General features: G+C 37.6%; 1 protein-coding gene across 1 annotated transcript; it reads left to right on the forward strand.

Annotated features, from left to right (window-relative positions):
• LOC108698932 (olfactory receptor 1L4) lies at positions 1–957 on the forward strand. The gene has a single exon (XM_018230796.2). The coding sequence runs from the start codon at positions 1–3 to the stop codon at positions 955–957; it is 957 nt and encodes a 318-aa protein (XP_018086285.2).
• Positions 958–14,965: the final 14,008 nt, after the last annotated feature.

A 14,965-nucleotide genomic window follows, 5' to 3' on the forward strand; every position in this document is an offset into this window, starting at 1 on the left:
ATGGGTAGTTTTACACTTCTGGGGCTTTCTGAGAACCCTTATCACCGGCTTCCTCTCTTTTCTTTCTTTTTGTGCTCCTACTGTCTTTGCATAGCTGGAAACTGTCTGATTTCATTGATTATTGTAACAAAGCCTAAGCTCCACACCCCTATGTACATTCTGCTTGGAAATCTATCAGTGGTTGATGTTTGCTTGGCATCGGTCACAGTCCCCAGGGCTATGTGTGGCCTACTCTTTGGTAAGACCTCCATATCATTTAGTGGTTGCTTTCTGCAGCTCTTCCTTTTTCATGCAGTAGGCAACATGGATAGCTTTCTTCTAGCTATTATGGCCCTGGACCGATATGCAGCAATATGTCAACCTCTTCATTACTACTCTATTATGAGTAGAAGGACATGTGTCTGCCTGATCACCTTGTCCTGGGTTGTTGTCTGCCTCCACTCTACCTTGTTCACATTAATGACATTTTGTCTTTCGTTATGTGCTTGGGTTGTACATCACTTCTTTTGTGATATGCCGGCCATTCTAATGCTTTCCTGCAGAGATACATCTGCTCAACAAATGGTTGTCTTTATTGAAGGTTCAGTTATTGTTATGGGCCCCATGTTGTTTATTCTAGGCTCCTACATTTTAATCATTAGAACTGTGTTAAGGCTGCAAACCTCTTCTGGAAGAAAAAGGACCTTTTCCACATGTTCCTCTCACCTTACTGTTGTAGTAATCTTCTATAGCTCTATCATTTTCATGTACTTTCGACCCAGTTGCCTTTACTCACCACTGTACGACAGAGGAGTCAGTGTGGTGTACAGTGTCCTTACACCAATGCTTAATCCTATCATATATAGCCTAAGAAACAAAGAAGTCAAAGCAGCTGTAAAGGGGATTGTACAATGTGGAGAAAAGAAAAGGGGGATCAAGTTAATAAAGAGCAGCGGGGTAAGTGACATCTTTAGCTAATATTGCAAAATAGCACTTTCATTCACTCAAAAATTTTATCATACTTTATGGCTACATAAATAATTGAAAAAAACTATGTTCTATGCTTGTTATCAACATGAAACATCTGTAAGTGTACGTCCAAAAGAGCCACTGTAGGCTGGCTAGAAAATATTCCATACCATAGTTTAATCTGTCTGTCAGCTGTGCAATTGCTCGGAAACCAATATTTTCATGAGGCTCACCATGTGTCATTCTTGGTTTGATCATGGGGGCATATTTATAAAACAGTGAAAAAAAAGTAATATCTAAAACTCCTATAAAGTTGAATAGAGAGCTGAGGAATTCTTCTTTGGAGAAAGGAGGTGAAATTACTCTTTATTCTTTCATAAATACGCCCCATTAACTACATCAACACTGAGCCAAGATGGTGACCGTCAGTGTTTATAAAAAGCGGTTGAGTATTTGATTCACACAATATATTCCATGCATCCGTGTTCTTGGAATAGCAAATTGCTTTTTAAATGTTCTTATATTATTTATATGTTTATTGTATATGGTGGAAGCCATTCTATGTGAGTAGCCCCTACTCGTCTACATTACTGGCACCATATTTTGAAAAGTACAAGGCATCTAAATCATTCTTTTGTTGTACCAGTGACAGAGAAGAACCGGGATTTTGGCTTAGCCCGCATACAGAAATAAAACAAGAGGAGGGCATTTCTGTATATTTGAGGAACAGATCCCAACCCAAAAATGGAAAGCAATCTGCAGAAATCTGAGCTCAAATGAAAATATAAACTTTACAGTATGATGAGATTGAGCTCAAGATCGAGAGGGAAGACCCATGCAGAAGCCATGTCTAAATTAACAAACACAAACAACTGATTCAGTTCAATGAATCATTAAATGCTGAGTCTCTAGTTCTTAATATGTGAATTTAGTAAAGTTTTCAAAACACAAAGTACAATGCCCCTGAAATAAAGCGCATATGTGGTTAACATAAATATAGTAATAAAAGTTTTAGTATTCAAGCATTTCTATGTATACTGTACTTTATTGCCCTTTCCTATTATACTAGCTTTTATAATAGAAAAGGAATGCATCCTCTTCGGAAGTATCTTCTAAGAGTCAGTGCTGGGTTATGAATCTTCACTGGAAGCTGTTCTACAAGTCTACAGAGTATGGATCCATTTTCTCACCTGGCAAAAACTGAACAAGATATTCATTCATGATACTGACTTCACAACAATTGCATTTACGTGTATGTGAAAACAATGTGTTGTATTATGAAAATACATTTTACAAAAAGTTGTTTTACTTTAACTTTTGCTTGCATTGGAAAAATATATTTTGAAGTACTATATTTTCAGGTTGATCTCTATGTGCCTGCACTCAAGTGGAAGTTGTACTTTTTGGTGCAGATACATGTAGATATGGAAGAGAGCAGATCTGCTTCTCTCAGCCTGCAAAAAAAACTTGCAGACTGAGAGCAGCAGAGCCAACACTCCGTGTGCCCTTGTCTAAAGATGACCCATTAGCTTCATATTTTTTTCTGCCGATTCACTGCACATGCTCTGCACAGTATGTGCAAAATAAACTCTAAATATAGACTGTAAAAGACATGCAACGTTGATTAGTAATTAATTCAGATTTGCATTACATGGCAACTCTAATTCCAGTGCACTTTGTATCAGAATGAATAATCAGCTCTGCAGCATCAGCTTCTATGACATTCAAAACTCATTTTCTGCTTGATGATTTGTTGAGAAGGTTAGCTTCTCAACAGTTGTCCACAGCACACTAAGCATGTGCAGTGTCACTGACTCTGTTTGTCTTTATGTAAAACCTGAATTAAAGGCGTGCGCTAAAGAAATACCCATTGCTGGCACTGTGGAGGGAGTGGAATCTTTTTGGGTTGAGATTTTGACTGGGCAAAAAGCTACAAATATAATTATCATCTGTGTATGCTACAAACCACTTTGAATAAGTGAGGGGATTGAGGCCCAACTACTATTACAAATGGAGGCTGCTTGACAACTAGGTCATGTTGTTATTATGGGTGATTTCAATTATCCAGACATTGACTGGGGTAATGGGGTTGGCAAGTCGGAAAAAGCAAAGGGGTTTGTAATTATGCTGAATGACAAGTTTTTTTTTGAATTCATTCAAGAACCTACTAGGAATAACTCTCTTTTGGATCTTGTAATAACTAATAATATTGAACTCATCTCTAACATTTGTGTGGGTGAGCATTTGGGCAAAAGTGATCATAACATGGTCTCCTTTAAGGATATGTTACAGAAGCAATTCTATAAGGGAGTAACTAAAACACTAAATTTCAGACGTGCAAACTTTGACAGTATAAGGGCATCTCTGCAACATATTAAGTGGGAAATGCTTTTCACAGGGTTAAACACAGAAGAAAAATTGGATGTCTTTAAAATGCTGCTTAATAAATATACATGTATATTCCCCTTGTAAGCAAGGAACATTGTCGCAAAGCAAAACCTTTGTGGTTTGACAGAATTGTTGGTGTTGAAGCTAAAATCAATTTGAATATTGTGTCATTATACTAATTGCAGCACATTTTCTTTTTCTGCATTCTACTTGTTGTTATATTGTCTTTATGGTTTATCGTGAAAACTCAAATAAAATATTTTAAATAGAAGCTAAAATCGATGTGGAAAAGGGTATTGCAGCAAGGAGTAAAATGCACCAAAACCATTTTTTAAATATGTAAATTGTTAAAAAATTAAACAGAATGTGTGGGACCCGTGTTTTCGGGGTGGGGGGTCAGTTGATTGATGAGAACAGAGATAAATCAGCAATTCTGAACTGTTATTTTTTTTAACTGTTTACAAAAATGAGGAAGTAATGAAGGTGTCCTTCTAAATAATCCCAGTTCTATAAACACAACAAAGGATGCATGGTTCGGGCAAGGGGAAATTCAAAAGAGACTAATACTGTAAAGATAAATAAAGGTCCAGGACCGGATGGTATTCATCCCAGGGTACAAAACAAATTTAGCTCAGTCTTTGACAAACCTTTGCAAATTAATCAAAGGATAATGATGATCCATAGAGCCAATGGCTGTTTAAGAATACCCAATGTGGAGGCCTATTTATCGATGGTCAGATTTTAGTGGTTTTAGAGGTTTTGAAACCACCACTAAACTCACTTTCTCTAAAACCACTAATGTCATGACATTTATTAAAAGTTCACAATAAAAAAAAGTATGAACTGAAAATAACGCTGTACAATGCACTAAAAATTACATATCCCTCTAAAACCTCAAAAAATTCAAGCTTTTTGGACAATTCCTAGAGAGAGAAAAAAATCTGTAAAAATCTGAATTGATTTAAAATGGTCCAATAGGATCAGCGCAGCTCTCACCGTTTTGTATTAGTGGTTTTCATGGTTTTAACAATTAATAAATCTTGAATTTTTAGAGCTTTTTTTTAAAAAAAAAAAATAGGAAAAACATGAATTTTAAGCGATTTGTGGAAAAGGACGAAGCGCCTAGCGTTAATTTGCTAGCATAGCGCATTTTCGTTAATTCGCCGATTCACTAACGGACACTGGTGTAAATTCGCTAGTGTTACTTCGCACCCTTACGCCTGGCGAATTTGCGCAATGGACATAACTACGCAAATTCACTAACGCGCACATTTTTCTGAACGCTACCTTTTACGCCAGACTTCCTTCGCCACCTCAGACCAGGCGAAGTGCAATAGAGTAGATAGGGATTGCTTCAAAAAAAGTTGAAATTTTTTCAAAGTCCCAAAAACCACTGGAGTTTTTTCTTTTTTTATGGGTGATAGGCTGAAAAAGATCGAAATTTTTTTTGGGGCTACCCTCCTTCCCCCCTACATTTCCTAACTCATGGCACCTTAACTATACAGTGGGCACATGTGTAGGGCAAAATAAAAAATTTATTTGATGTTTTGAAGGTTTCCCAGGCTTGTGTAGTGCTGCTACGTATACTTCCATTGTAAATTCAATTTTGCGCCGTATGCAAATTAAGCATCGCTAGCGTTACTTCGATTTGCCTGGCGAATTAACGCTAGTGCAACTTCGCAACCTTTCATTTCCCCTGAGCGCAACTTCAGATTTTAGTGAATTTGCGTAGCGCTGGCGAAAATTCACCTGGCGAAGTGCGGCGAAGCGGACGCTGGCACAACTACGAATCTTAGTGAATTTGCCCCTATGAGAGACAGCCTTTCCGTGATTCTGAGCTCTGTGGACTGCAGGTTTCCGTATAACAGATCCCATACCTGTATAGGAAAAATATCCTGCCTGCCAGAAATAAAAACAATTCGAAATTCATAGTAAATTTTTGGATACTTCGACCATCGAATAGGATACTACGACTTTGAAGTTACTTCGAATTCGATTCGAAGTAAAATAGTTCGAATATTCGATTATTCGATAATCGAAGTACTGTCTCTTTAAAAAAACTTCGACTTCAATACTTTGCCAAATTAAACCTGCCGAAGTGCTATGTTAGGCTATAGGGACCTTCTACAACCATTTTCTAAGTCTTTACACATCAAAGTAAAATAGTTTAATTTAATCGTTCGATCGAACGATTTTACTTTGATCGTTCAATGGCCAAATTTGGTGAAAATTACTTCAACTTCGATATTCGAATTCAAAGTATTTTAATTCAACCCTTGATAAATCTGCCCCTACATCTAGGTGGCCTTAACAGTGCTTTAAAAGGGAGGTTCACCTTCAAACAACTAGTTGTTTTCAGATAGATCACCAGAAATAACGACATTTTCCAATGACTTTCTATTTTCTATGTGTGATCGTTTTTCTAATATTGAAGTGTAAAGTGTCATTTTTCACCTTCTGAAGCAGCCCTGGGAGGGGGGGTCGCCGACCCTGTAAACTGTTCTAAACGGATACATTTAGTTGATACATTTCTTATCTTTTTCCTGGCTGAGCAGAATCTCTGGGTTTCATTACAGGCAGTTGTTAAAATTGATACAATAGTTGCTAATACTCCAGAGATGCTCCTGAGAAATGTATCAACTAAATGTTGCAAAAAGTCTGCACCTGAATTACTGAGCTGCCAGACTCAAACACCAGAGACACGAACATTCAACTTTAAACTTAGATTTTGGAAAAAGAGTAAAAAAAATAAATAATGGAAAGTAATTGAAAAAAGTCTTTATTTCTGGGGAACAATCTAAAGCTTTTATATTTGTTTTCTTATTCCTATAGAAATGCTGTCCCAGGAAGAAGTGTGTACTTTAAGACTTCAAACTCAACATCCAAATGCCATTTAGAATTTAGATCATAAAATTGATAATACTGGCATTTGTGTCTGATGTATTTTTGTAAACTGTTGTGTATAATTAGTAGCACTATTATTTACAGTAATTGGCACACATGAGATTATCAACCATAAATCAGTGGTTATAAGACAATGTTTCCTGTTCATCATCTCATGTTATTCTGAAGGGATAAAGTCTCCCAAGGGACAACATTGTCTATAAATATTCTCACAGACTGCTCAAAGACATTTTCTTAAAATGTTCAGTAGTTTAGTCATTTGTATCTTTTTTTTTTTCTCCAACACTTCCCTGCCACTTCATGTAGTATCTCCTAGGTTATACCCATAGATGAACCAGCAGGTTTACTCTCTCTCATTCTCATATTCCAGCTTCAGGATTATTTGCATAGCAGATTCTCATTCTTTTCTGCAAAGAAACCAGTAATTACATTAGGTAAGAGGATTATTCAAAATCTGTCATAGGGAAAATATGTCTTCCATGCAGTAAATTAAATTAATACAGCTACATGGTTACGACACTAATATTTTAAACTATAAGGGGAAAATGTAATAACATTCAGAAAGAGAACACACAGCAAATAAAAATGTGCATGTCGAAATGTAATATTCTTCATTAGGCTTTTATTGCATTGAGAATCTTAATTGCGCATTGCAAACCTTTAACATTTACTTGAGGATGGTGTAAACCTTTAGAGCACACGTCAAAATTGCTCACTTTGCAAATATTTATTCACATTACAAATGGAGAACGATTTTTGCAGTAAAGACCAAAATAACATTCCCCCTTAATTAAATTAAAAGAAAAGTTATCTTATTACAATAGGCAAGGCAGTATATCAGACCAACATTGATTGTATAATTCACGTTCAGCTGCAATGTATTTTCAGTGGCTGTGAGTACTGTGAACACAGTGTTTTTAGCAGTGCTTTGTTGCATGATATCCAGTGCTAACCCTTTACTATAAGGGTAAGGTCACACTGAGCGTTTCGCGGAGATTTAGTCACCTGGCGACTAATTGCCTCTTCTTTGCGGCGACCAATAGTTTTCTGAAGTCGCCCAAAGTTTCCTCGTGAGGCAACTTCGGAAAACAAATCACTGCGTGTGATTAGCGCTGGCGATTTTTCATTTTAGCCAGCGCAGAGTGAGGGAAGGCGTTCGGGGAGATTGGTCGCCGCAAAGACGAGACGATTAGTCACCAGGCAACTAAATCTCCCCGAAACGCTCAGTGTGACCTTACCCTAAAGGTGTTGGGACAACATGCAAAATTTACATTAAGTATATGCATTTAGGGTCTGTTTGCCTTCAAAAGCTACAGAAAAAATATTTCTAGTCTGTGAATACAATGTTGTCTCATTTTGGTTCTGTTCATTTTTCTACTTAGTTTGTGTTTGCTCAATAACCCTACCAGCCCGGGAGAGGGCACATTAAATACTACACAATACGTGTTCCCTTCTTAAATGCAATCTGGGTGAAGTCCATACTATAAAATAGACACTACTTATTCTTATTTCCTATTCTGTTTCTATCAGGCCTAAAAAAGGTAGGACAAGTCATTGGCTCTAGAGTATTTCTTTTTAATCTATTACTACTGATAGCTGCAAATTGTGTCAAAGTGGGTGTTGTTGTTTTTAATAAATCGTATCATTTTGTGTACCAGACATGGAAAAAGACATGGTTACTGGTGCTTGCACTAGCTGGGGGTGTGGGGGATACTTCACAAGAAAAGAAGCCTGAGTGGCAGAAAAGATAAGTTACTTTCTTTCTTGGTCAACCTGTTTGTATTTCCTCTAGTGTCTCCATGATGTATATCACAAACACCTCTATACTCCATTTCTCTCTGTTGGGATTCTCAGATGTCCCGTCCCTACGCATATACCTCATCATGATTTTCTTTACCATGTACCTAATAACCATTCTGGGCAATGTGGCCATCTTATTCTGTCTTGTGTATGACCAACACCTCCACTTGCCTATGTACTTCTTCCTAAGTAACCTGTCACTGGTGGACATCTGCTTTACTTCCAGCACCATTTCCACTCTTCTGTCTTCTCTGTTCTTTGACCATTTATCGGTGAGCTTTCCCTCTTGCATAGCACAAATGTTTTGCTTTGTCTCCTTTGGAAACCTGGAAAACAACCTCTTGGCTGTCATGGCATATGACCGTTATGCAGCAATCTGCAGCCCATTGCAGTACCATGTGAAGATGAAATACAGTTTGTGCATAGCCCTGGTATTCCTTGCATGGGCGGCAGCCTGCTTACACTCCTTGCTGCACACCCTCATGGTAGCCACTCTGAAATACACAGGGGTAAAGCAGGTAAATCACTTTTTCTGTGAAATATCCCAAGTGCTGGCAATCTCTGATTCAGACACATCTGTTAACTTCTTGCTTATTGTCACTGAAGGAGCTATGTCTGTGGGTGCCCCTTTTATTTGCATTATTATGTCCTATTTCTGGATAATTCGGGCCATAGTCCAGATACATTCTGCAGATGGAAGGAGCAAAGCCTTCTCAACTTGTTCTTCTCATCTAATTACTGTTTGCCTCTTCTATGGGACCATTGCTTCTGTGTATTTCTTACCTTCGACAGGTGCTTCACTGATGAACGGGAGGTTGGCAACTATAGGCCACACTCTGCTGACCCCAATGTTAAACCCATTCATTTATGGCCTAAGAAATAAGGCAATAAAAACTGCTGTCAGAAAGCTAGTTTGGAGAAAGCCTAGACATGTTCAGGAAAATAATTGATTAAAATTGAACTGTCCAACAATGTATTAGTTGAAAGTGTGGACTGAGAATCAAAATAGACTCTGATATTTCAGGTACACAGAGTCCCAAACAGCCCCACTAAATAGTGACTGTCTATGGAAACTTACAGCAGACCTTCTGGGCATTTGTCAGAACCCACAGGTTGCCAGTCTGGACCTGATTAGTTGATTGTATGGTGTCTTGTTACACCAACTTTATGACAAAGTAATAAATACGTTAATTTATTTAGTCTTAATCAGACTGGGAGCATCTAAGTTGTCCCAGACCTTCAGGTGCAAAATCTTTTATAGGAGACAAACACAGTCCTTTTGTGAGCTGTGATGCAAATAAAGAGGTACTTAAAAGTGTCTGAACCAATTTTTGATATTTTTGTATACAATAGCGATGAGCGAAATTTTTCGACAAGTTTCACAGCAAAAATAAGGTTGGGCCCCCACATAGACTTCAATGGGTAAAAAAATTGTTGTGACAAACATTTGTCGCCACGCCTCGCAAGACAAAAATAATTTGTCGCCCATAGATTTCCATGCGTTTTGTCAAATTTTCACCGTTGCACAAATTTTTGAAGCAAAATGGGTCAGATTCGTCCATCACTACATATAACCTAAAATATGATCCTAGATCTTAGGTTATAAAACTAGATAATGATGACTCAATTAAATAAATGAATAGAAAATATAAGAATATTAATAATCGTGGTGCAGAGGCAGGAAAGCAAGCACAACACAGATGGAATAAAGTTCCTGGAGTTGCTGGAACGCAGTGTTTGCCTTTTGCCAAACATAATTCCTTTCATTCAAGCTAAAAAGACTCATCTGTCCACACAATATTCTTCCAATAGAATTCTGACTTATCCACATGGTCTTTGGCAATCTGTAGACAGGCAGCAATGTTTTTTTGGATAGTAGCTTTCTCTTTGCAACCCTACTATACACACCATTGTTGTTCTATTTTCTCCTAATGGTGGACTCATGAACCTTGACATTCACTAATGCAAGAAAGGACATTACTTCTTTAGCCATAAGGTAGGGGGTTCTTTAAAATCTGCTGGACTATTGGTTGACCGCTTCTGAGGAGGATAACAATAGTGTTTTATTGCCTCCATTTGTGCTCAGTCTGCCTAAGAGTGAACTGGTGGAGTTCAGACTCTTTAGAAATAGTCTAGAATCTTATAGAATCTTTTCAGCCTGGTGAGTATTTTGGAGGTTCTCAGTCTCCTTTATTAAAGCACATTTCCATAAACCTATGTTATTCTGTTCTTTAAAAGTGGGCCACCCTCACTCACAATGGATTCTCATCCCATAGACTGAAACACCTGACTTACTTTCCCCTTAAAATAAAATAATCAACAGTTATTTTCTTCAATGAATAAATGAACTGTTTTTGACCTATTTGTTTAATCTTGTCCTCATTATGTAGTTTTAGGACACTGCATGAAAAACAGATCATGTTTTAGGCAATATTTGTACAGGAATATTGAAAATTCAAAAGGGTTCATTAACTTTCAAGCACCAGTTCTTATAAAATCTTAGCAAGATCTGAAGAGCACTTTTGATTGCATGTCAGGCTTGTTACAAAGGGATCACATTATTCTGCAGTGGTCTTCAAGTAGGTGACCCGCACCCAACCCTAACCCATCTGATCCCAACCCTTGTGGAGCAGACGCGCACCTATAATTAAAGCCTCCTGAAGGTGGTAGTGGGGCATGATAAGGTTGCATAAGGAAATGTTTGGCCCAAACCTGCCAATGACCCAAAAGTATGTGTAGATGTCCTATGATCTACATGTTTTAAGTTTTAAGTATCAGTGTGATATGAAACGCGTAAGGCTGAAACCTTGTATACCGGAATAAAGTTACCCATTATTTGACAAGTTTGCCTGGAGGAGTGATATTTGGAAGTGCCTGCTCATTTTGTTTGCGTATGTGTAGATGTCAGCCCGAACCCACCTATGCCACTTGTTTTTAGGCTGATGCATCAGTAGGTTGTATATTTTCCATAGCACTTTTTAAACATGTTCTAATTGTTGTCTTTTGAAGCCTTTGTTTGATCTCATTGTGGGTCACCTAATAACCATATACGAATCTAAACAAAAAGGGCGTTGCATGCTAAAAAAAAAAAACCTTGCTCAGCACTTCTGCAATGTATTTTTTAAGCCATTTTATAGATACCAGATATATTGTACTGTTGCTATGGCATATGTAATGCCATGATATGTACATATTGCTGTGATAAATGAATGAGAACATCGAGCATTGGATTGCTGATAGGCCCAAGTGAATGGTGGGATGAAGCCTCAGCTGTTAGTGCAGGGGTAAAATTTGAAGGGGCACAGAGAGAAATATGCAAAGCGGCGTCACCCTTGAGCTGCCAACATAGAAGCAAGGATAAGCCAAAAACCTAATACTAATGGTAGAAAATGGAATAAGTAGCCCTAAAGCATCAGCTTATCAAACCTCATTTTCTGCTTGATAATTTGTGATGGTCCCTAAGCTTAGCTTTATAACAGCAAAAGCACACTGAGCATATGCAGTGTTACTGACACTCCATACAAAATCCAAGATGGTGAGCTCCTGTACACGACATTGAATGCCTTGATAGTCACTGTTACAGAGATGCTCACCCTTTAGGCTGCTACTGTATATTCAGTGCATAAAATGTAGCATTTCCAGCCATTGTTTTAAGGATTTAGTTCTCCTTTAAGATGTGTTCAGTAGAGAACTCTAAGCATGTTTATTTTTTTTATCATTTACATTCACTGCAATCTTCATTATGGAACATGCAGATACACACGTCTCAGCAATACACACACCTTTTACTCAGTAATCCAAATCAATAACACAGCAATGGGCATAAATAATTCAGACATTTAAAATATTTTTAAAACTTAAAGCAATTTTCCACTATTTAAGGGATTATTTGTGTAGCAATTCTTCTTGATATATATAAATATTGGGCATATGTTTCAAAGGGTGAAATATTCAGTGGAAGTCTTTACTTCCACATTAGAATATACAGTCATTTACTCTGTTTTAATAAATGTACCCCATTGATCCAGTGCAATGTATAATGTTGCCACAAGATGGCAAAGCTAACAAAGGTAAGGTATTCATATAACAGCTGCTTCAAGGAATGTGGAAACATGGGTTACAGGGCATTTCACCATTCAAGGCATTCACTAGAGTTCTTCACGCGTAATACCTATAAAATGGCATCAGTTAGGGGCATATTTATCAAGGGTCAAATTTCGAATTTGAAAAACTTCGAAGTTCCAATTCAGAAAGACCAACTGAAATTAAGTCAAAGGTTTTTTTTTTGGCCGAATAGGTCAGTTTTCGATTGAATAGGTCCGTATGAATCGAAGTAATAGCGCATTCGATCGAATCAAAGTTTTTCCCAAAAAAAAAACATTGATTTGTCCACTTATTGACTCCAATTAGGTTCTAGGAGGTCCCTCATAAGCTAAAACAGCAATTCGGCAGGTTTTAGATGGCAAATTGTCAAAGTCAAATTTTTAAAAAGACAGTACATTGATATTTGAATTTTTTTCAAATTCGAATAGAATTTGGACGATTCCCTAGTCATGGTACACAAAAATAGCTCGAAATTCGCATTTTTTTAATTTGAAAATTCACCTCGACCTTTGATAAATCTGCCCCTTAGTGTAGCTTCCACCCTACCTGCTAAAGGGACACCATTACTCTAAACATGTTTAATAAATAATGCCCCTGTTCTTCAGGAAAGCCTGGTAAATTTTCATGGGCAGAGTTTGAGTTTCTTTAACAGACTTCTAAAACATTTCTATTATAAATGCCAGAGAAAGCCGTATTGGAACACAGAGCCAGGAACATTTCAAGCTTTGTGTGGCTCTTTTTTTTTTTTTTTAAAAAGAGATTCTGTCACGATTTTTATGTTGTAATTTATTTCTTAATTACACGGTTTATATTACAAATAATCCCTCTACTATATAACATTTTATTCCTGAACCAAGTGTATTTTTTAGTTGTAATATTGGTGTGTAGGCAGCCATTTTAGGTCATTTTGTCTGTTCCTGTGCTTTCAGAAAGAGCCAGCACTTTAAGATGGAACTGCATTCAGATTAAGCTGTTGTTTCTACTACTCAATGTAATTGAAGGATTCGCAGTGGGACTTGGATTTTTACTATGTGCTATTCTTAGATCTACCAGGCAGCTGTTATCTTGTGTCAGGGAGCTGTTTTCTGGTTACCTTCCCATTGTTCTGCTGATGGGCTGCTGGGGGTAAAGGTAGGCGGATATCACTCCAACTTGCAGTTTTCATTTTCCGAAGTCGCCCGAAGTTTCCTTATAAGGCAACTTCGGAAAACAAAGCACTCCGACTGCCATCCTGCCGACGATTTACATTCTAGCTGGTGGGAAGGCAGTTTGGGAGATTAGTCGCCCAGAAGAAGAGGAGATTTTTGGCCAAGCGACTAATCTCCCTGAATCTGACTGTGTGTCTCTGCCCTAAAGAGTGACTGAAGTTTATCAGAGCACAAATCACAAGACTGGGGGCACCTGGGAAACTGTCTAGCCCCATGTCAGATTTCAAAATTAAATATAAACAGATTTCAGTGTAGAATACTGCAGGGGTAGCACTATTAACTGATGTGGTTAAAAAAAAACATGTTTTTGCGTGACAATATCCCTTTAAGCTAAACTATACTGCAAAATACTAACATACACAAGTATTGTGATCTCTAGTGGCAGTTCTCAAATACACAGAAACATCACGAATGGACAGAAAAAAAAGCTGTTAAAAAGTGCTATCACTTGAAACCCAAAACTTTTATTGATGTAAACTTACCCTTGCTTCTCTGAGCACATCGAAATTTTCTATTTTTTTTTTTCTATAAGTTTTTTATTTTGCCATTTTTGTAACACAAAACAAACAATAATAAGGAAAAAAAAATAATAGGACATATCAATATTTGTGGCAGGTAATATACAGGCTTTAAGGATACAAGATTATGCAGAACACATTGTGGTAAATACACATGTTTAAGGCACACCAGATTCTTGAGTGGGCTACCAGGTGTAAAAGGGGCATGCCTTTTCAGATTCCTAGGCAAATCTTGGCTTCATTCGGGGCTCTCACATTGGGATCAGCCTCTGGGCTAATTTCCAGCCAGGGGACCCAGACTGCACCAAACTTTTGGGGGCATTGTCTAGCCATATGTCATATGTCATTTTCACCACTGGCATCTGTTGTTTATTAAAGTAATCAATTCCTTCGCTGTAGGGGGGGGGGCAGGGTTCATCCATTAGATTGCAATTAGCTTTTTCCCACAGAAAAGTATAGTTTGTAACAGTGTTCTGGTTTTGATGCGGGGAAAAGTTTGTCTACTAGACCCAGCAAACAGAACTCTGGGGTTAAGTTGCCTGGAAGCAGGGCCTGATTAGTTATATATATATATATATATATATATATATATATATATATATATATATATATATATATATATATATAATTAGAGTGGACCGGTATTTGTGGATTGCTGGACACACCCACAGCATGTGAAAAAAGTTTGAGTCTGGAGCTTGGCACTTTGTGCAGTTCACTGTAGGGTTCCTTCCCATGACTCAGTCTTAGTGGTATGATATCAATTCTGTGAATTATCCGAAATTGCACCAATTTTGGCTTTTTTAAGGGGGATTACCTAGGGTGGTTACCAGCCTTTTATAGATGTCAGAGACACATTTCTTTGGATTTGGGCCCCATAGCCTAGATTCATAAGGTAGAATTTTTGTTTGGACCCTTGTTGAGCCAAATTGGGCCACAAATGCATGACCAAGTTGGAAGTAGCGGAACACTCAGTATTTTCCTAATTTATAGTTGCTCTGAGTTGAGCCATGGAGGGAAAGTTATCATCTATAAGTAGGTTTGATAGGTATCCAGCCCTAAGTTTTGGCCAATAGTGAAAATCTTGTAATGAGC

This window comes from Xenopus laevis, chromosome 8L (genome assembly GCF_017654675.1).
Source record: "Xenopus laevis strain J_2021 chromosome 8L, Xenopus_laevis_v10.1, whole genome shotgun sequence".
NCBI classification, from domain to species: Eukaryota; Metazoa; Chordata; class Amphibia; order Anura; family Pipidae; genus Xenopus; species Xenopus laevis.